At 49.8% G+C, this 22,624-nt stretch overlaps 1 protein-coding gene across 1 annotated transcript; it reads right to left on the bottom strand.

Annotated features, from left to right (window-relative positions):
- Window positions 1-743: 743 nt before the first annotated feature.
- MAB21L3 (mab-21 like 3) lies at window positions 744-22,624 on the bottom strand. Its single transcript, XM_078072568.1, has 6 exons — window positions 22,486-22,624; window positions 13,361-13,501; window positions 10,272-10,563; window positions 7,089-7,267; window positions 6,408-6,602; window positions 744-1,999 (listed from the first exon to the last, which is right to left on the bottom strand). The coding sequence occupies exons 1-6, from the start codon at window positions 22,531-22,533 to the stop codon at window positions 1,766-1,768; spliced, it is 1,089 nt and encodes a 362-aa protein (XP_077928694.1). The 5' UTR covers window positions 22,534-22,624; the 3' UTR covers window positions 744-1,765.

Here is a 22,624-nt window from a genome sequence, read left to right on the forward strand (position 1 = left end):
CTCATTGTTTCATGTTTTCAAAAATTATAAACTTATTCTATGTTTGAAAGGATTTTTTTTTTCAACATTTTAAAACCATGATTTCCTATGTGATAGCCCAGGGCCCCCAGCTATGGTTACAGTATTTTTGTAAAAATATTTCAATTTCAAATGTGCCTTTTCTTTTAAAAAGTCAGTAAGTAGTTCATGCTTTTAGAAATTTCAGTGTTACAATTAACATAACAATAAAATAAAATTTTTTAAAAAAGAAATTTCAGTGTTACGTACTTGGGGAAAATGTTCTAAGGAATAAAAGGTTCCCTTGAATTGAGAAGCATATGTAAGTGCCAGGAGAAACCGCTGACCTGCCCAAACTCTCAGCGTTCCCGGTTCGTGTGCTGCACGGGGTGTGGCCCTGTGGACGTCAGTGAAATTCAAAATGGGGGGCTTCCTGTCCTTCGGTGCCTCAGACTCTTGTGTGGGTCCCTAGGCCCCCTTTATGCAGCCCCCGGAATGGGCATTTCAAATGCAAGTCATAAACAAAGAAACAAAATGCAAATCAGATTAGGATCCCCTACTGCTCTGGGAGAGGCCAAATGTCAGGGCGCTTTGACTTTAGAATAAAATAACAAATTCCTTACCAGCTTTACCAGGCCACGTGATCGGACTTATTCCAGCCCCTCCCAGCCTGCCCTCGCTCCGCTTCCCTGCTTCCCTTCCCCTTCGGCTGTTTGCATTCTCATCCTTCCAGGAGCTCTCTGTGGCTCTGTTTCAATATTCTGTTTATTTCCTTCAGGGCAACTTGCTACAATTTGTAATAATCGTGTCTGTTATCTGTCATTCACCTCCTGTCTCCATTAGGCGCCGCCCCCGACCAGGCACGTCCTTTGTCAGTTTCGCTCTTGGCGGTATTCCCGGTGCCTGATGAGCATAGAGTTATCACAGAGTGAAGTGAGCAAAGGCAGGTAGTGAGAGGTGAGTGACACCAAGTGCGTTCCAACAATACCCGGCCCCGGGGCGCAAGGCAAGGGGAGCCCCTGGCAAACAGAGCTGCACTTTCATCTTTGACCCACACTAGTCAGCAAAACCACCTTCTCCCGACTTGGAGGACAGCGGGGAAGCGGACGCAACCACAAGCTCGGAACCACAGTTCGGGAGAACTGGAGGGCAGCAGGGTCCACACAGGCGTGCCAAGCCATCAGACGCAATCATTTAATTAGCAGTGTTGGGGCCCATCCAGGAGGCAAATGCCGGCTACCAACCAATGAGTAACACTTTGTTGATCCAGTGTTTTTCCCTGATGAGGGCCCCAGCGCAGTACCCCCCGCTGACAGCCCGGCGCGGAGAAAGGTATATTCACAGCTGCATTTGACAAATGGAACAATAAGAAGAAGAATCGAGGCCAGTGGTCTGGAGACTCACTCCTGGGCCGCAGGCTGGTGCCTGGCCTTCCAGTGGCTCTCGTCTCTGTCCTCTCGGGCAGACAGTCGGAGCCCGAGCAAGGCAGAATACATTCCGTGCTGCCCGTCATCAGCTCAGAATCAGTGGTTTGGGGAAGCCTGAGGACAGCTGTCCCCAAGGGAGGTAGCTAGTGAGGGCTGGAACACTTGCTTGGCTCCAGGGAGGCCTGGGTCAGACATCTTGGGGTACAGCTTTCCCCTCTTAAGCGCTCCTGGGTCCATGTAATTTCCTGTGCCCTAGGTTGCTTCTCTCCTGGACAGGATCCTACAGAGAACGAGGTCAAGCCAGGATAAAACGTCTGAGAGCCTCCCAGGCAGGGGCAGCTTCAGGGCGGGCTGATCTGGGGGTTCTTCAGGAAGAGCGCCAGTCTCTGGGCCACCGCGTCCAGGTCGCCCGAGTTGGCAGACCGGAGGAGGTTGCTCTTTCGCACGAAATAGTGCCTCAGAAAGTGCTGGCTCACGCACTTGTGCAGTTTCCTCACCAGGCGCAGGAAGGCTTTGCTGAAGACCTGCCAGTCCTTCAAGTGTGGGTATTTCTCACAAGTCCAAAAGAGCACAGTCTGTGGAAGGAAGAGGTGGTATCAGACATCGTTCCAGGCCACGGGGGAGAGTATCTTCGGAAATGTTACTGAGCTCACATGGCCTTGGAAGGAGGGAGAAAGGAGTCACCCAGGGCAAGGAGGCTCCGCCATGATTTCATGATCCCCACCCTCAGGTGGGCTCTCGGCCTCAGCCTGCTGGTCTCCTGAGCCTTTGTCATTGTTTCTCTCGCCACTGACATTTCCAGTGACCAGAACTCTCCTTAAACCTGCGATCCCCCACCCCGGGCAGACGCCTCTGCCTCCCACTTTACAGGGAAAATGGAAACCCTCATGGCAGCAACCAGGACAGTTCTAGACAGTTCTGCCTACACAAGCCTCTTCCTCTCTTCTTCTCTGCTTGACCACCCCACCTAGCCGGGTGAACCCCAGGCAGGGCTTGGGATCCCTCCTTCCAGGAGCTGTGTGGGACTGACTTCCCTCTTGAAACTGTTCTAAGCTCTCCTGCCCCACCCCCCTCCTAACCTCGCACCTCTCTGCAAGTGCAATCAGCTCCATCATCTGTCGTCATTTCCTCTCCTCTGGTTCCCATCTTAACCCACTGCAATACGGATTCTTCTGCCCTCAGGCCTCAGAAGCTGCTGTCTGTAAGGTCCAATGATCTCCATGTTGCTAAGTCCAACAGGACTTGCCCGGCCCTGGCCTTACCTGACCCTCCAGCAGAATCGAATTCTCCCACTCACAGCCTCCCTCTTGAGTCATTCTTCACCGGCTTCCAAGCCACTGTGCTCCCTGGATTTCTCCAGGCACTACAGCTACTCCTTGGCATGTTATCCCCTTGACCTGCGTCAGTGCTGGAGTTTTGGAGGCTCGGTTCCACCCCCTCTTTTTTCGTTCTCTCTTGCTTCCTTCCTCGGCAGCTTGAATCCCCACCAAACACATAGAAGTCACTCATAATTTTCTTTCTCCAAGCCAGACTTCTCCTCTGACCTCTTCCTCACCTGCTATCTCTTGGGAATCTGAAAGTTATCTCCGTCAACATGTCCCAGCTGTACTCATGGCCTCCCCCTCCCCACAGACCCGGTACGGCTCCAGAGCTGCTTGTCCAACCAGTCACGCAACACACAAGTCGGGAGTCACCCCTCCCTCACCAGCATCATCAACCCTGCCAGTCCTCTGAAGTGGTTCTCAAATCTACCCATGTCTGTTCATCTCCACCATCTTCCTCCTCTTCCACCTCACCCGGACCTCTGTCCCCACTCTTGTCCCCATCCCGTCACCACGCACGCTGCAGCCAATGTGATCTTTTTGAAATATAAATCCACGGTTCTTCTTGTCTGAAAGAGTTTCAAGCCTTCTCCTGGTTGGTTAATGAAAGACCACAATCCTTCACAGGGTTTGGTGTACAAGGTTTGGTCCCTACCGTCCTTTCCAGCCTTGGCTTGCCCTCATCCTCCCTTGCTCTCTCCTTCCAGCCCCACTGGCCTCGTATCATGCTCTCTGCTACCACAGAGGGACTTCGCTCACATCCGACCTCTGCTGTATGGAACATACTTCCTTCCCCCAATTTGTCCAGGACACTCGTCTGTCAGATCAAATTCTCCTATGAGACCATTAGACACTCTCTTCACCACATACTCCTCAGAACGCCCATGATCACAGGACTTGTCATCTCTGTATTTATGTATGCGATCCCCTACGAGGTTGTGAACTCTGTGAAAGAGGCCAATACCTATTTTAATGGCTATTATGTCACTAGCATCCAGCAGAGGAGCTGGCCCATGGGAGGCAGTCAAAAATGTTTAGTGACTAAGGGAAATAATTCACTAATGTTATGATTTGGATGTTGAGCATTTTTAAAATACAGTCTTTACTAAAAAGGAAAAGAGCAGTTTTAGCTTCATGGCAAGATACTGTGTATGTTTTGATTTAGATTACATTGTGCGAAGTAAATGAGTTGGAAATAATGTCATACTATCAAGATAGCCTAGACACAAAAAAGTGTTTTAATTCCTCTTGTAGTTAAGCTTTTATCTCCCTAAGCAAACCCGAAGTGGTTAGGCCTCTTATAATCAAGCCCCTGTGCCTTTGAGTGGGTTTTAGGAATAAATAAGCCAATGAAGGATGAGCTCTTGTTCACACGGAGTTGCTTTGTGGGGAGAGCCACTTTGGGGACGAGGTGAGAACCTCATCAGACCGTGTCAGACTGAAGGTGGGGTGATGATGACTGGCACATCCTTCCTAAGGCTGTTTTGCAACCCAGCTCTTCTACTTTCCCCAGACTGAAGGCTTGGCAAGGATCCCGCCCACTCAAGCCATCATCCGGGATGGTGTCACATTGTCACCAGCCACGTCCATCACTGCGTCTAAAGGTGAGGGCATCTTGGACCGAGGGTGGAACACTAGAACACGCAGCTAGTAGTGCTTCTGTCTGTCCTGTCCTTCTCAACAAATAACCCCCCTTTTCAAATGCCCGTTCTTGAGAATGCATAATTCTGTGCCCTATTGGGGAGTTAGGGAGAACCAAAACAAAGCACATTTAAGGAGTTGCCCTAAAATCCTCTAGTGATTGAGAAGCCACTGGAATAAAAGTAAATCCTTGGGTGTAATGCAGTTTTGACAGCAGTCAAGGGTTGGGAGGCCCAGGGTGGCCCTATTCAATCTTGTCTAAAATATTCATGTCACTTAATATGTTTCCATCTGTCTTAATTATGAGGCAGTGAAGTCAATGGTTAAGATCATGAGGTCCGATATGAGATAGAATGGAGTTTGCTTCTCAGCTCTGACTCTTCCTAGTGTGGCTTCTAGAAAGGCAAGCAAGAAAGAAGCCAAACCCGCAGAATGAACTAGCCTATCCTCAGGAAGCACATGCCCTTGAGACCAGGTGGGTATTTTTAGGGGAATGTGCGTGGGCACATGTTGAGAATGTTGAAACTCCAGAGAAAGGCCCCAGTGTGTGCAAATGAGATATTAACAGATTCTCGGGCAGGTCAAGGAGGACAGGTTATTAGGAAAGAGAGGAAAGCCAAGCAAAGACTACTGCCTTCATGGGGGAAAAGTTGAATATGATGTGAAGGCATTCATTCATTTGCTCAATAATTATATATTGAGCAACTACTATGTACACAGCACTGGGAGACATACTAAGGCTGCAATAGTAGGTGCCCTTGAATAGCTTACATTGGAGCTAGAAGAGTTATCCAGGGCCAGAAGATGGCGGTCCCCTGAACGAGAGGGGGCACAAGCGGGAAGGCACCGCACAGACAGGCGGCCTGTGCTCACCTGTGCAGAAGGTCAGGGAGAAGGGACGAAGCTCCCGGATAGACCCCAGCTAGGCTTGGGCTGTGCTGTCTCTAAGTCGGCCACCTCCCGACCTCAGAGCACCACACAGCCGTGTTCCGGGAACGTCCCATTCACCATGTGCAGTTGGGAATTTGCAAAAGAGGAGTTGAGGGTGTGATGGAAGGCCCCCTCCCCAGGGGGACCCCCTGATGTCCCAGCCCAGGTCAGGGTCTGCTGCTCTGGGCCCGTCCTCCCTGGTGCTCCTCATGCTGTGTGACTCCACGTGCACCTGGGGGACCACCTGACTGCCGATCTCCCCCGCTGAACCATCAGCTCCAAGGTAGCAGGAACCACTTCTGTGTTTGCTCACCTTGGACCTCCAGGGGTAGCGCTCACAGCTGGTGTCTGGCCCACGGTAACCTCAATAAACATTTGCTGAGCAAGTGAGTAAAGGCAGTCGTGAATGTGTGTCGTTGGGTTTGGGACAAGGGGAGGCAGGTGCTGCAGAGTGAGGGGAAATCCCTGCCTGAGGATTTGGAACCCACGAGTTTAGGTCTGCAGCCTTGCTCACGTGGCAAGCCCCTTTTCCTGGTGGCCCCCCCTCCCCTACCTCCACCCCCGAGGGGCAGTGGCCGTAGCTGGCTAGACTGGGGACCCAGGGAGTCCTAACACCAGGGGAAACATGAATTCCCCTGAGGTTCGAGCCATCCGCAAGATTTCCCCAGACTGTAAGCTTCTCAGGGGCGCAGGCCACACGGTGTAATTGGTGCTGAACCTCAGTGCGGTTTCCGGCACAGAGTGGGCACTCGTGTTGGTTTGGTGAGTGAAATAAGTGGAGGGGAGAGACGGAGAGAGAAGAGGAAACAACCAAAAGAAAGGAGCGGAAAGAGGGCAAGTGGGGCAGGGAAGGGAGGAGGCGGAGGCCGTTCAGCCTGGGCAGGGCTGTCCTGGGCACACATGCAGCCCGGCTGTCGGGATCTCACTGGTGAGCAGGCAGTAACATATGGGATGGCCCATAGGGACACTAGGGACACTAGGGCCCCTCTCGAATCGGTCGCATACACACACACCCGGTGTGAGTGGCTCTGGCCGGGCCCCGCGGGGCACGCAGAGAGGACCCACGCCAAGGCGGGGCGCGCCCGCTCACCTGCAGATGGTGGGACGTGATGACCGGCCTCTTTCCGGGACACCAGACGTCCTCCTTCATCTGCCTCAGGGCCTGGAGACACCTGCTGCGGCAGCCCCCGTCCTCGTCCAGTTGCTCCAACAGCACCTGCTCGGCCTGCAGGAAGCTCAGCTGCCAGTGATACTGCGAACGGGCCAGCAAGGCAAACCCAAATGACTGGGAAAAGAGAAAAACACCAGGAAAATGAGGAGGAGGCTGCTTGCCAGAGTAGAAAGCCAGCACTGAAGCCATCCACTACGCTGGGGGGGGGGGCTACCACCAGGCAGGCAGAACCTCCCACGTGGGGACGCGGAGGGGGGCTCAGGGCAAACCCCCTTCCTTGTGCACAGGGAACGGGAGAGACGGTGTCCACTTTCCCGCAGGCACCGGTTCTCCAAGCTGAGCCTGCACCTGGACAGCTTCACACACAGACTGCCGGGCCCTGCCCATCGGCTCTCATGGTCCCGAGCAGGGCCCGGGAATCCGCATTGCTAACAGGCTCTCAGGGGCCGCGGCAGACTGTGGGGCCCGCACCTGGAGCACCGCTGATCGAGTGAAACCTCATTTTTCCCTTCCCAAGCTGGCTGACAGTCAGCGATGCTGGGGGTGGGCAAGCTGTGAGCGCCTCTGCTCTGGCGAGCTGGGCCCCCGGCTCCCCGATACCTTGATGCACTCCGCTCTCTGTCGGGAAGGCCAGCGCCTCAGACAGGGAGGCCACCGAGCTTTCTCAGACCAGGCAGTAGGGATCTCCACTGCGGGGACCAGCTCTAGCTCCACCTGCCACGTGGCTGTTTCCACGGCAACCCAAACCGCAGAGTGGTGTGTTAGCATGCTGACCTTACCTGGTGGGAAATGACAAAGAGGCAATGAGAAGAGAAAGCCTGGCTCAGGCGAACATTCAAAGGAGGAATTGGGGAACAGTGGCGGTGAGCAGCTCCTTGCGCCTGCTGGGGCAACTGCCACAGGTCGGCAGCACCCCAAGGGTGGGGTGTTCATGGCAAAACTAGACAATTAGCTGAGTAACTATTGATAGAAACGTTGCTAGAAAATCTCATGGTGGGTGAGTGTTGCTTTTTCCTTTCTCCACCCCCCCGCCGCCCCCAGGCTTTTAAGGCACCTTTTCTTTGAAAGTAATAAATTCTTTTCAGAAGGCTCAACTGAAGAAAAGAGACACAGAAGACAAAGATGGAGTATTTGCTAGTAAAAATGAAATCCAACCATTCTTCTACGCCCCCTCCATTCTGCCCAGATGTCCTGACCTTGTTGAGGACGGCGTCCTCCCCTGACTCATTCACCTGCCTCTGGTGGAGTTCAGCTTAACCCGTCCCTTACCTGACTCCCAGTCTCTCGGATGGCATTGTTCCCACCATCCATTAAGCTAGTCTAGCCTCAGACGTATTTGTCATCCCAAGCCCTTGTAATTATAAAATACTTCAAAAGTGTGTCATAGCCATGGGCTGAAAGTGTCGAATGAGTGGGAAAAAGCCCCCACAGCCTCTCCCAACCAGGCAACGAGAGAGAGAGAAAATAAATGCATCTGGGCGCATCTTTCAGCTCCTGTACTAGAATTCCTTGCTAATCTGTTCCCCCTTCTTTCAAAAGATACACAGTCGTTTTTTGTTTGTTTGTTTGCCTTCATTACAGATAAGGATGAGCTGTCTTGAATCGGGATCGATTATTTTTCTCTTGTTTGTTCAGAGAAGAAAATGGAAGCTCACTCATTAATCGTGTTAAGCTGTTCAAAAGGAAAACATTCCTCTCCTTGGCTGGGGTGTGATAAAGAGCTTATAGTCAGCATCTCATCAGAGCTGCCCAGACAGGAACATGACGACGTCTGGCACCCTGGCATTATTTACTGAAAGCATCTCACCAACCTGGCCCGTTCGCCAGCTCTTATTTGCACTTTCACTATTACCAGTGTTTCAAAGTGAAGAAGTCAGCACATGCTGGAACCAGCCTGCCCCGCCCACACCCCGCCTCTGCCCTGGCTCTGCTCATTTGGTGTGTGACCTCCTGCATGTTAGCTCAGCCCTCTCTAAACCTCAGTGCTCTCATCCATAAAACAGGCAGAAAAATAACTCCGACTCTCCAGGGTTGCTATGCGCAGGACATATTCCACAAAAGCATCCTATACGTGGTAAGAATCCATTAAACGTGGGCTAATTCCATTATGGAAACTTTCAGAACAGTTCCGTCCAGACAGGTAAAAGCACATTCAAATCTTTTCCTTTCTACACATGTGTGGGATTGCGTCCTGTTCAGCACTTTGGTTTTTCCCTTCATTTTCCAACACAAGGATTTTTCACAACTCCGTGTGTACACACACGTACCCCATTCTTAAAGGCAAACGTAATACAATTTATTTCACAATTTCCCTTTGTTACTGACATTATTTCTAGTTATTTACTATTAGAGCCTATGGCCGTGGACGCCCTCGTGCATATTTTTTTTTCGTCTGCAGGAATATAGTTCTAGAACTAGAATTCTTGAATTGTCAAGTTAAGCACATTATAAAAATAAAAACATACTAATCGCCCTTTAAGAAGTAGGCACCAATTTACACTTCCAAGAACAATGTATGAAAAGGCCTTTTGTACCCTGAGCATGATCATACTTTTTCATCGCCGTCAATCTATTAGGTATTTTAATGCACATTGCTTGAAATATGTTAGATGGAACATTTTTTCCCACTTTTTTTTTTTAAGATTTTATTTATTTATTTGAGAGACAGAGAGAGAGCATGAGTCAGGGATAGAGGCAGAGGGAGAGGGAGAAGCAGACTCCCCGCTGAGCAGGAAACCTGATGCGGGGCTCCATCCCAGGACCCTGGGATCACGACCTGAGCCGAAGGCAGACGCTTAACCAACTGAGCCACCCAGGTGCCCCTTTTCCCCACTTTTTTACTATTACCTGTTTATATTCTTTTTCTGTGAGTCTTTTTTTTTTTTTTTTTGGTCATTATTTCTGTTGGTCTACTTGTATGTTTTCTTACTGGTTTACAAATACTCTTTTATAATTAAGGAAATCCGCCACTTTTTCCCAGTGTGAAATATACTTTTTTATTCTGTGGGAACAAAATGTGTGTGTGAGCGAATGTACACACATGCCACATGGTAGCATACAATTTAAGATTTGAGGACTGTCAAACTTAATCAGTTCTTTATGGCTTCTCATTTTTGCGTTTTGGCACAAGTCAGTGGTTTCCAAATGTGGCATCTCAATACGCTGGGGGACGGCAGTCAGTTGGAGGGTGTTACAGAAATGTGCTAGTAACAAAGACCTGTGGTTTGCAAGTATTTTGCTTTTTAAAAAGTGTACCTAAGTTTTTAAATTAATGTCCAGGAAAGGGCACACAACCCAAAGCCCATCATGTCTCTGCTGGAGCAGTAATCCACGGAAATCCAAGCGGGTGCTGTACGAATTCCACTCTTCGGTGTCAAAGCAGAAAAAAGAGCTAATTCATACTGTGAGGAGTGAACAGATGTAAGGAGCACATGGTTAATGTCTCAATTTAGGGGCCCGAGCTTCAGGTAACACCTACGTAGAGGTTTTTTGTTTGTTTGTTTGTTCACGATTTTATTTATTTATTTGAGAGAGAGAGAGAAAGACAGTATGAGTGTGAGGGGCAGAGGAAGATGGAGAGAGAGAGAATCCCAAGCAGACACCATGCTGAGCATGGAGCCCGATGCGGGGCTCGATCCCAGGACCCCAGGACCACGACCCGAGCTGAAACCAAGAGTCAGACGCTCAACGGACTGCGCCACCCAGGCACCCCTGAGCAGAGGTTTTATAAAGCAAAAGGGAAATGCCAGAAATTGCCCTTTGTCCTTTTCTTGATTAGCTCACCTGAGAGATGACAGGTTCCAACTGCATTTTCTACCAGCTTCCGGAACACCTGGAGGACCTTGGCGGGTACAATGTCTCCCTCAATGTTCACGTCTGCCTCGTGCCACTGCCACAGGCTCTTCATAAACTGCTCCACCTCCAGCCACTGCTGCAGGCCCTCCGGGTCCCGCAAGGGGCAGGACAGCCTGGCCCCCTGTAGGGTATAATATCGCCAGCGTGGCTCCCTCGCCTCCCTGTACCCGGCCAGGCCCTTCACGGGGACGGTGACCAGGAACTGGCTGGGGGACAAAACCTGCGGTCAAGAACGGAGACGGCAGTGTGAGTTCACAGACTTGAGAGGTAACCGCAATCCCCGGGGCGCCGACCTGTCGAACCGGGGAGCTCAGTGACTCCTCAAGCCTCAGCAATGCGCCCAGATGGACAGAGGGCTGCACCTGCCCGCTGCAGGCGGGTTCCATCTTTGTTCTGCCGCACTAACCACTGTAGTGGTCGGGCAGGTGAGTTCATTCACTGAGCCCTGGGTGTAAGAATCTGCAAGGAGAAGACTGAACCTGACCTGGAACTCGAGGGGGCACCGAAGCAGGGAGAAGAGAAGGCAGGGGAAGGAAATAGTATACAGTGAGTTCTGTGCATACTAAGCACTGCAAGTCTCAGGCATTAGACTGGGTGATGTTCCCAGTTACACGAAGAGGTGGGCTTCATTAACATTTCCCGGAGGAGGAACCTAAAGCTCAGAGGGGCTCTGAGATCTCCCTGGGGACACACAGCCAGTAAGTGGGAGAGCTTAAGCCGTCTGATGGCTTGTTCAGGGGTTGCTTTCTATGCTGGGCTGGCTCTCAGTCAGGGAGGAATGACCTGGATCAGGTGAAAGGCCTGGTATGGGAAGAGACAGGAGGAGGAGAAAGGATTCTGCAAAATGTCTCCCTTTCTTTTTGCCGGTACTGATGGCCCACGGCCAGTATTAATGACTGGTCCTTACAAAATCGCAGGTGAAATGAAAGGCAGTTGCTGAGACCACGTGAGCTGTTGAGATGATTCTACGTTTAATAAAACTTAGAATAAAGCAAATGATCAGAATCTACCTACTCTGTTTCTATAAGTACCAGTTAGGCAGAGGTCAGGATGAAAGTGGTCAGGTCAATGGTCCGAAGGATAAAACAGATTGGCCAGCACTGCAGTATCCCCGGAAGGAGCTTGACCTCTGGCCACACCACGTGGCAGCCTACTCCACACCACACCTTTTCCCATCAGTCATCAGTTGTGCACTGGAAGATCCACCTCCTTTTCATGGAAAGTTCTGACCATGGCATCTGGTTAACCTTTGCTCAGGTCTCTGTCACTGGCCAATTCAGGGGTGAACACCAAACTCTGCCTCATTCTCAGAGAACAACAGTGTGACACTTTAGATAATGGATCCACATGACTTCTGGTGCCCATAGAAAGGTGGTGGGATTAAAAAAGGGAACAAATTTAAACTCCGGCACTCAAAATCAATACCTTCTTTGAACCCACTCGCATGTGAATTCGAGAGCACAACTATTATGTTAATAGTCACATAAATGGTGCTTAGTTAATACTTGCTGGATTTGATCTAAGATAAAATAAAAGCAATTTTTATACACCCCACTCCAACTATTTTCAAAACTTAATATGCAGGACAGGATGTATATAAATGCAAGATGTATTTTAACCTATGAATTCTAAGTGAGACCACAGAAGGAAATTTCTTTGGATATAATTCTAGGAAAAGTGGTGTTGTGTGTGGCTAAGTCGGTTAAGTGTCTGCCTTCAGCTCAGGTCATGATCCCAGGATCCTGGGATCAAGCCCTGCATCAGGTTCCCTGCTCAGCGGGAAGTTTGCTTCTCCCTCTGTCTCTGCAAATCCCCGTTCGTGCTCTCTCTCTCTCTCGAATAAATAAATAAATAAAACCTTTTTTTAAAAAAGTGGTATTGTGTTTCTACTCCTAGTCACTGGTCTCTATTGGTCTAATGCAGGTTAGAAGGGCGATAGAAGTGGGCAAACGATGTTGTGGGATGTGGGGATTGAATCTACTTTTAGAATTTTCATCCTGGGGCGAATTTCCCAAAATCTGTACTCTGTCCCCAGATGTACAGGTCCCAGAGTCTTGTGGATGGTACTTGTGCCCAACAACCTTGGAATGTTCTGGACCAGCAAGGGTCTTCAGTCCAGGCACTTATTTCTTTTACTTATTCATTCATTCCCTGAAGCTGAGCGTCTGCATGGGCCACACACCATGCTGGGTGCTAGCAATGAAGCGATCAATAAACATGATCTTTACAATCAAGGAGCTTGTAGTCTTGTGTGAGAGATAGGGCACGGATACATATATATCTAATACAAGTGAAAGGGGCTCTTAGGTGCCATAAGAAAAATCGAGATAAAGGAGCATGGGGACTCAGAAGGGCTCAGAGCCCCACTTGCCTCATCTCTGAAAGGCAACGAGCCATGTCTGTTCCTCAAGGTTGTCTGCAGGTGTGAGGGAGGCCGTTTCTGTGAGAATGGCTCAGCTCACACAGCACTGGTGCAGGAAGGCTGGCTGTCATGCATGGGCCCTGGTGGCTTAGAGTCCTGTCTGCAGCGGAGACAGGGGTGGCAAGGCTGCCCCTACACTTTCTAAGGGCCACCTCTTCCCCATCTTCCTTCCCGCACCTGCAGCCCATAGACTCTCGCTTTCAACCCTTTTCTCGCCAATGCCCTCCCTGAGCTCCTGTCCCCAGTCCCCAGTCTATTAAGCAGCTGCTGCATACATGAATGAGTGCTTAACTAAACTTCAGTTGTTACAGCACAGCGTGCTTGGAGTCCGAAGCCCCGGGCTCAGTTCTGGCTGTTGTGCCAAACAGGACGTGATCAGGACATGTGGCTTCTCGAAGCCTCCATTCTATCATCCATAAAGTAGGACCGTGGGGGCTCACATGACACAGCACCTCTGGAGCGAGTGTGTAAGTGGTAAATACTAAGAGGACCTGTGGAACATGAAGGGTTATTGGTACCCTCAGTCGGGTGATGCCTGGGGCACACTGAGACCCACCCACCCACACACCTTACAGAACAGGTGAGCCCTGCTTACCTTAATGTTCCCATTGTACGTGTCAGAGTAAGGGACGGCCTGGAATCGAATGTCTTGGTGGCTGATTTCTGTGGTCAGCTGGTGGACGACCCTCTGCACGTCCTCCACAATCTGGGAGATCTGCTGGCGCCTCACGCTCACCTGGGTGGGAAGGGATCAGCAGAGGCGGTCATTCCCAGGGCGGGGCCCAGGAACCGGCACAGGGACATGATGAGACAGGCCCGGTGGTAGGGGACCACAGGAGCTCCGTCAAACAAGCCGGCCCTCCCAAGAACCCCAGGGCAGGCACATGCACCTAGGTGTGATGGCACTCGCTGGTGGTTCAGTGTTCTTTGAAATACAAGCATTCACTCTGCATTAATCCAGCTCCTGTGTGCAGTGGGCGCTGGGGCACAACAGCGAACGAGAGAAGAGCAAACAAGATAGACGTGTCCCCATATGTAGAGGATAGAGGTACATGTGTGTATATGCACACGCATATACACGTATATATGCACACACACGTATGTGTGTGTATAATCCAACATCAGGTATGATAAATCCCATGACAACAAATAAAACAGGATAAGGGACTAGAGAGTAAAGGGGCTGCTATTTTAGATCGGGTGACCAGGGAAGGCTTCATCTAAGTGAGCCCTGACAACAGCAGGGGAGAGCAAATTCCGAGGCCCCCTAAAGCAGGAGCATGCCTGGCAAAGCAAGGGGGCCCCTGTGCTTGGACCCAGGAAAAGGGAAAGGAGGGTGACGGGAGATGAATTTGGAAAGGCTGGCGTGGCCAGCCCATCCCACGGGGCTTTGCGTGCCGTGGTGAGACTCTGAAATGGGGTGAGAATGGTTGCGGTCCAGGTTGGTGCAGATGAAGCAGTTCAACGCGTGTAATCATGCTGCAGACAGTTTCCTGTCTTCTGTCGTCCATAAATGATGGCTCTCTGGGCCCCAGTACTCACCCTCCTTTTGCTACTAGACCCATAAGAAAAGGCACGTGTTTATGTTCTCTCAGAATCCGCACTGCAAGTTCCCCAGAACCGGAATTACTGTGAGAAAGTTGAGCACCAACATTACATACGAAGCTTCAGAGATACTCAAGGTTTAGGGAACTAGGTGTTTGTGGGGAACACACAGGAACTTTTAGTAAACTCCAGGAGAGTTTGGAAGATCCAAATGAAGAAGAAATGGGAAGAGTCTGTGTTTTCTGAAATGGAGGGGCTCTGTTCTGTTGCTCAGGCTGGTGCCATGACAAGGGTCCCCCTTGGGGAGGCTGCTGAACCTGGCCGGGAACTGACTGGAAGCAATATTTGATATACCTAAATGCAGTGTCCACTGTGAATCTTTATGTTCCCTCTGTTTTGTATAATGGCTGTGTCTATGTATTCTCTAGTCATTGAAGACACCCATAAATTAGTCAAGAAAACTGTCCAAGTCAAAGAGATTTCTAGCTGTTTTTCTAAACTAACTCATCAGCTAGTCCAGTCACCCAGGACTTCATACCTCCCACCAACAAACCCGACAGAGGTCACAAATGTGCATATGCACATATGCTGTATGTCACATGTATAAAGTGTCATATATAAAGTTAGCTCATTGATAAACATTTATTTAGCACCTCTGGGTGCCAGGCACTCTGTGACTTGCTGGGGCCCAGCAATGAGTAACACAGACATCACCATGGTTTACAGTAGGTGGGAAGACAGGCGTGAGTACTGAATATAAGCATGGGGGCCATGACAGGGAAGTGGAGGGTGCCCCTGGGTTCAACGGAGCAGGTGACCTAGTCTGAAGCCTGAGACCTATTTTAAAGGTCCCTATCCCCACACAGGGGAATGTCTTTGAAAAACTAATACCCTCCAGATGCCTAGGAATAACAAGAAACATAAGATGAGGCTCCTGATCTCAAGGAAGGAAATACATGATATACACGAAATAGTCTTTTCAAAATCCATGTGTCTTGCCTGACCTTAGATATGATGATCATGTCTACATAGGCTTTTAATGCCATTTTCTTGCCACCAGCTACCCACCCACCGCTCTCGTATGTCCACCCACTACATTCATCATGGGAGGGCACCTTTCTTGAGCATTTGTAAGCTGTTGAGATTCTGCATCTTCCAGAGTGTCCAAGTGGAAGAGAAAAGGTGGTCACAGAGGGGGCAGATCATTTGCCATGCCCAAAATAAAGGAAAATGCATTTAGTAGCCCACGATGAAGGGTCCCCTGCAGGGTAGGACCTCTATGTGCTGTGATTCAACTCCATTAGATCAATTTTGTTGAACACTTTATGCCAGGTGCTATGTGTACGTGTTTGTTGTCAAGAGGTTTACAGATGACACAACAGAGCAAGACAAATAGACTGGAAATTAAAGTCACAGCAATCTAGTGCTGTGTAGAGGTCTGTACGGGATGCTATGGGTACATAGATGCTATGGGTACATAGAAAAGGGAAATATCATCTGGTCTGGAGGCTGGGGTCTCTTCCTGGAGGCATAGTGTAGGGGAGTTGTATCTTGAAAGATTAGTAGGAGTTAGCTAGAAAGAGAAGGGTGTGAGGGTTGTTCAAGAAAGAGCAAATGGCAGGTATCTAGTATGAGGAGCACAAGGGGTTGCAATGGTTCCCCTATATTGCTGGAGAAGAGACTGCCTTGGAGGAGGATGGCGAAATGGGAGAATAAGCAGCAAGAGGTCTTGAAAATCAAGGAAGAAGAATTTCAAGAACAAAGTCAACATTAAGTGGCTGAAATGAGATAGGGCCCCAAAAATGTCCACAGTGTTTGACAACTAGAACAGGATGGATGTGTTCAGGGAAGGGGTGGGCATTTAAGCCAGATTGCAGTGGGTAAAGAGTAAGTGAGTGGGAGGTGAGCAAGCGAACACAGAGGTAAGCAACTCCTCCAGGAAGTCTGGCCAGGGAAGGGGAAAAAAACCAGGGTTTTTTCGAAATGACACACAGGTTTGAACACATTTAAATGCTGAGAGAAAGGAGCCAGTGGGGAAGGAAGAGGCAGCAGGGAGCTAAACCACTGACTCAGGGTTTCCCAGCCAGAGCGTCATGCAAATCCAGAAACCTGGTGAGCAATTCACGTTGGCGCATCAGAAGGAAAGAAAGAAAGGTGCAAGCACAGATAAAAAGGTAGGAGTGCAGGAATCGGAGAGATTTCCTGTCTAAGGGCTGTTTTCTTTACAGAGCAGAAGACAAGGCAATGTGCTATGAGTGAGGTGGGGAGGGGACCATAGGGGACTTCGGGGTGACAGACTTTGGAAATCACATCTCTGAGGAATGGGGGCTGTTCAGGCACCACGTGCGGACTGCCAGGCAGTCCCAAGATTCAGTTGTGGGGGGTCCACGGAGCTGTGGCATATCAGTGGGCTCAGTTGTAAGATGGTCTCCACACCTCGGCCCTCCAAAGGTAACAATGGAGGTGCTAAGGCGAGGGCTTGCTGGGCGGAGAAGGCTAAAGCAACAAGGGAAGGTTCCTGTGGTGGGCCATGTTTTCCAGCTGGGGGAAGAAAATGGACAAAACCATTAGTAGATTAGGGAACACTGGAGAATGTCAGGGACCAGAAGTCTGATCAGGAATAGCGGGAGAGGGGCACCTGTGTGGCTTGGTCAGTTAGGCGGGCTGCCTTCGGCTCAGGTCATGATCCTGGGATCCTGGGATCGAGCCCCGCATCGGGCTCCCTGCTCAGTGGGGAGTCTGCTTCTCCCTCTGCCCTCTGCCTGCCGCTCCCCCTGCTTGTGCTCTCTTTCTCACTATCTCTCTGTCAAATAAATAAATAAATAAAATCATAAAAAAAAAAATAGAATAGCAGGAGAAAGTCATACAAGGCTAACTAGACGGAACACCGCAGTCAGAGTGGTTGGGAAATACTCTTCTCAAATAGCTAATTTCTTAGACTGTGTTGAGCACTAAGGCTCAGCCACAAATCGTCCAAGTCCACTGATGTGAGTTCATAGAACCCAAATGTCAGTAACATAGTGGTAGCTCTATACATGCGCGTACATTTTGTTTCCTGAGTTGATAAACTAATGAAAGATTCATCACCATATTGACACTGTCAATTTTGTTTTGAGAGAGAGAGCAAGCAGGAGGGGCAGGGGGAGAGGGAGAGAGAGAGAATCTGAAGCAGGCTTCACACTCAGAGCAGAGCTGGACAGGGGGCTCAATCTCAGGACCCTGAGATCATGACCTGAGCCAAAATCAAGAGTTGGATGCTTACCCATCTGAGCCACCCAGGCGCCCCGACACTGTCATATAAATTTTAACTGGTAAAAGCTTGAGAGAAAAAGTACGTGTGTGCGTGTACGATGAGTAGGTCTACCGGATAAAAGTTCTCCACTGTGAATCTCTTCTACAAATTCTGCCCTCACTGGATGATGGAATTTCCTCACGGGGCAGAGCTCCCAGGTCACACACTCCCTGGAAGACACCTGTAATCTCTCACTCATTATACATCTTTATGACTTGTTTTGATTTCTGAAAGTAGAAATCAGAATAAGGGAATACTTTTCTGGGCCTAGAGCCATAAATTCTGGTTTTGATTTCCTTCATCCATTACTGCCGTTGCTATTTTGACTCGGGATCTTAGAATTGGAAGAGACCTCAGAAATCAACTTGTCTGGTGTCACTCTACAGGAGGCCAGAGCGATGGGTGGTTCTCCTAATGTCACACTGGCAGTTGGCAGTAGGGCTGGCCCTATGTCCAGGATCCCTCACTGCTCTTTCTGTCCCTCTGTTCCGTATCCTCGAGTAGACGCTCCAGAAGTAATACCTACCTCGATCCTCTTCCTGAACCTAACCATGCCCTCCACTTGAACTGAAGTCAAGGCGCATGAAGTAACAGATCCAAAGTCTCCATTAATCTGGGCATCACTGACTGTTCTGGCACCCACAGGCACCCCAGGGCAACACAGCAGGGGCCTGAGTGCGAGTCAGGTGAAAGCCTCTTCCCTGCAGGTGGTGATGGGCCGCGTCGCTGGCCACACTTCCTGCGGTCAGTTCTTCCCTCTACATCTCTATGGACCACGTGCTCTTCAGCAGCCCCAGAAGGGACTTACGCTGAAGGTTTCCCAGGCTCCGTCCCACAGACCCTCATCACTCCCTTGGTGTCAATCAGCACCCAGAAACCCCAGGAGGAGACCACAGCCTAGCAAGGTGGTGCAGGAAGATTCCATTTCAGGGTGTGGAAAAGCAGGGAATGGGGCCCGAGGCGGCTCTGTAGGGAGTGATCTTGGGGGAAGAAGGAGGTGCCACCACAAGCAGAGACCCGTCACATGCCCGAGCCCAGAAGCCCTTTCATGTGGGTCCAACTTCAGGAAGATACCAGGTGCAGCCTTGAGGCGGCCTGTCACCAGACCCATTCCACGGCGCAGCTTGGGAACACACGTAAGGGGGAAAGAAGGTCACTTCCGAAGAAGGAATCAAGGCACATTCAGTCCAAACGTGACCTCAGTGCGCGTGTGAGTTTCACTCGCCTCCCCCGAGGATTAGGTCAGTGAACATAGGTGTGCTTTTCTTTTTAAAAGCCTACCTCTGTGGATGGGACAAAGCACGAGCAGAAAGGAATTGGGTGAAATTAGCCAGACCCACAATGCTAGACCAGGGTTATGTCTTCTCATCCTCCCCTCCATCCCACTGACCCCGGAAAGTTACACCCCGCTTGTTAGCGAGCCAATTCAGGAACTCTAATGAAGCAGAGTTTTTGCAAAAACAGTCATCAGAGGCCCCCTTGAAGGGTGCCATGTAGTTTCCGTGGGCCTCCCTCCAGGGCACGTGTACCTGTCCCCACACACGTACATTTCCCCATCCCAGGCCACCTTCCTCCTCCCCAGCCACAGCCTCTGGCCCACTGTTGCCCCACACATCATCTGCTACTATTAATAGCTCGAGTTCAGAACAATTTACTGTTTCAAATATAAATCAGTGAGAATTCAAGGTTATTGCCTATCATAAGACCGTTCTGACTCACTTGCATTCCGACGTGCTTTCTTGAGACAGGTAGAGGGGCGGCGCTCAGTCGCATGCCAGGAATGTCACACAGGCCTGGCCCCCAAGAGCATGTGGCCCGTGTGGCTGTCACCCACGGTGAGTGCCCCTGGGGATAAAAGGCTGAGAACTTCCTGCCAGACATTTTAATTCTGGAATTGCATTAAATCCAATAATTGGATCTTTAAAAAAAAAAAAAACACAGGACGAGCACCATCTCTGTCTTCCAGGATGAATGATCTAAAAGGATGGAGACGTAAGGTGCTACCTACAGATGAGATAGGCGGCCTTCCACCACCATATCCCCATCTTCTCAGACCCATTCTTCCCCGAGCCAGATGCCGGGGCCCCACAGACTCCGTACAGCTGCACAAAACCCACAGCAACAGTGGCACCACGGGGCTGGGACGGGAGGCCCTCCTGTGTGCAGGACCCTCTCTGAGAGCTAGCCCCCTTGAGCTGCCCAACAATCCTGGGAGGTGGATGCTGTGATTATCACCATTTTACAGAGGAGGAAACTCAAGTTCAGAGTGCGTAAGGAATTTGCTCTGGGTCCCGCCTGAGTCAGTAAGCCCCAGAACGGGGATCCATGCTGGGCACCTGGCAGCCCACGTTCGTAACCACTGTACTGCTCGGCCTCCCCAGGGACAAGGCTGCCGGGCACTACACCCACACTGACTGCTTGAACGGGGTTCCCTCCGCCAGGAAGGCCTCTCCAGTACTCCTCCACTTGTTAAAACCCCATGCACGCTCTCAGGCTGAGTCTCCACTCCTCTTGCCGCACCACACCTCCTCCCTGAGAGCCAACACTCCTCAGTTCTCCTCCAGCACCCTGTGGAAATCTCCGGTGTAGCCCTGCGGTCTGCCATGTGTTATTTCCCTGTCTGCACAAGGAACATTCTCCTTTCACCCTTGGAGTTATGTGCAAAATCTGCAGGAGGGAGAGGGCCATCCTTAAAGACACCCCAAACACATTTTCCCTCTCAGTTCACAGGCCACATCCTGGACCTGGGTTTGGGGCACAGTGTTTTGCACACAGCGGGTGCTCAGTGTGTGTTTGTGGAGATCTAGAGGGGTTTAGCAGAGCAAATACAGCTTTGGAGTAAACCAGAATTTTCTTACCGACACCTCGCACTTTCACTATCTAGCTGTGTGACTTTGGTCGAGTTATTGGAGGTACTGTGCACGAGCCACACGGTTGCTGATAGATTCCATGAGATCCTGCCTGGGCCTCAATCTGCCAGCACCTTTTACACCATTCTTGTATTATCTTCAATGACTCCTAAAGATATTCTGACCACATCTGTGAACGTCAAGGGGAACGAAGATATCCGAGACACTATCGTCCCCTACAGAAACTTGTAAAGAATAAAACGAGATAATATTTAAGTTGCCACCCAAGATAATAATAGGAAAGGTGCCAAGAGTCAATATACAACTGATTGCCAAACAAATATTGTCAGTAATATTTACGACAGGAGTTCAAAGGGAAGCCAAAACATTCTGGGTTAGGGTGTCAAGGAAATCTTTCGTGATAAGGTAGGCTCTGAGCTGAATTTGAAGGATGAGTATGAGCCAGAGAAATGGAAATGGAGAGGAGAGAGGATGTGTCCCCTGGCAGAAGAGAGAGGATCAGCTCAGGCCTTAGGCTTTCTCAGGACATAGTATTTGCGGGGCATGCCCGGCAGACTCACCACCTACAGGGACAGAGGGTGGACGCACACGAGAGGAAAGGCTGAGGGGGGCGCAGGAGTGCTGCAGCCCCCAGACAACCCGTGAGCACGTGCTCTGTTGAACAGACACTTAGCCCCAATCCACGGTTGCCAGGCAAGAAACGGGACCTGTGGTTGCCAGATATCCTGATGTTTTCCTTTTTCCACAGAAGAGGGAAATCTGGATTTCTATGCAAAATCCCACTATTATGAAATGTTTGTAACAAATTTGAAAAAATTTAAAAATACTCTGCAGGCCAAAGAAAACCTGTGCACAGGCTGGATTCAATGTAGAGAGCACTGTTTAGAATTTCTGCTATTGGAGAGCAGGGAAACAGCGTGGAAAGATAAAGTATTACTTGCCAGGCTAAAAGAAATTTGGACTTTTTTTCTTTCAGAAAACACAGGACCATGGGAAAATGCCAGCCAGCACCCCTTCCATTTATAATAGCCCCCCAAAAGGGGAAATAATGGGAAATCACTTTGTTGGCTATAATTTTTTTTTTTTTAAGATTTTATTTATTTATTTGACAGAGAGAGAGATAGAGAGAGAGAGAACACAAGCAGGGAGAGTGGAGAGGGAGAAGCAGGCTTTCTGCAGAGCAGGGAGCCCAATGCGGGGCTCGATCCCAGGATCCCGGGATCATGACCTGAGCCGAAGGCAGACGCTTAACGACTGAGCCACCCAGGCGCCCCTGTTGGCTGTAATTTTTATCATCTTTAAGTTTCCCCTATTTATCTAAGTGGTTTGCCTAAAAAATCAACTTATCACTGTGATAATGAACTCTGCTTTGTTTACTTGTGAAGGCATGTCCCTAATCTTAGACAAGTCCCTAATCTTACTTTAAATGTTTTAGTTTTACGGGTGGCTCTGTGCCTTAATAGCTTCATCAGTAAATGGAAAGGCTGAATTAAGTTAGATAATATGTAAGGTCCCTTCCAGTTCTAACACTCTAAGAATCTATGACTCTCTACAGAAGAAATTCAATTAACTCTTAATGCATTTGTACTAAATATGTGATATATATTTTTAAATCTAGCAGTTTTACAGTTTCTAAAGGGCATTCTTAATTTCATTTACTCTTTTTCAATGACCCTATTATCACCCCCATTTGACAGAGAAGAAAGCTGAGGCTCAGGCAGGTTCCGTGCCTCCCTCATAACTACACCCAGTACCAGCGGCAGAGATGGAGTTCCAACCCACGTTCTAACTTTCTGTTTCACAGTCTGTACCCAATGGGCCTCTGGCACTAGAATCTCAGAGAGAGGACTGAAATAAGGTTAAGTCCCTAAACACTCTTATGGGTGATGGTCTTGGCTTCCCGAGGAGCATTTCATGTATCTTTGGAAGCAGCCTGACATCCCTTCTGAATCCAGGTTGGTGGGGCAGGAGGGATGGGGTGGGAGTGTGGGAGAGACGCGTACCTGTCCTTACCTTAGTCATAAGGCAGTCTTCCAAGTCTCCTGCAGTCAGGGATTTCATGGCTTCTTGGTCAATCCTCAACGGAGCAGCAATGTCTTGGTTTGTCCGTCAGTGGAGGATACTTGCAGGTTGGTTTCTCAAGAATGTTAGT

Source organism: Halichoerus grypus, chromosome 5, assembly GCF_964656455.1.
Source record: "Halichoerus grypus chromosome 5, mHalGry1.hap1.1, whole genome shotgun sequence".
Taxonomy (NCBI): domain Eukaryota; kingdom Metazoa; phylum Chordata; class Mammalia; order Carnivora; family Phocidae; genus Halichoerus; species Halichoerus grypus.

What these genes read in the sequence shown, in the direction of transcription:
- MAB21L3 (XM_078072568.1), bottom strand. Translation starts at nt 22,533, where the DNA reads ATGAAATCCCTGACTGCAGGAGACTTGGAAGACTGCCTTATGACTAAG. An exon ending in AGAGAGCGGAGTGCATCAAG is followed by an intron (nt 6,603 to 7,088) that starts GTATCGGGGAGC and finishes CTCTTTTCCCAG; the next exon opens with TCATTTGGGTTTGCCTTGCT. An exon ending in TCACGTCCCACCATCTGCAG is followed by an intron (nt 2,000 to 6,407) that starts GTGAGCGGGCGC and finishes TTCCTTCCACAG; the next exon opens with ACTGTGCTCTTTTGGACTTG.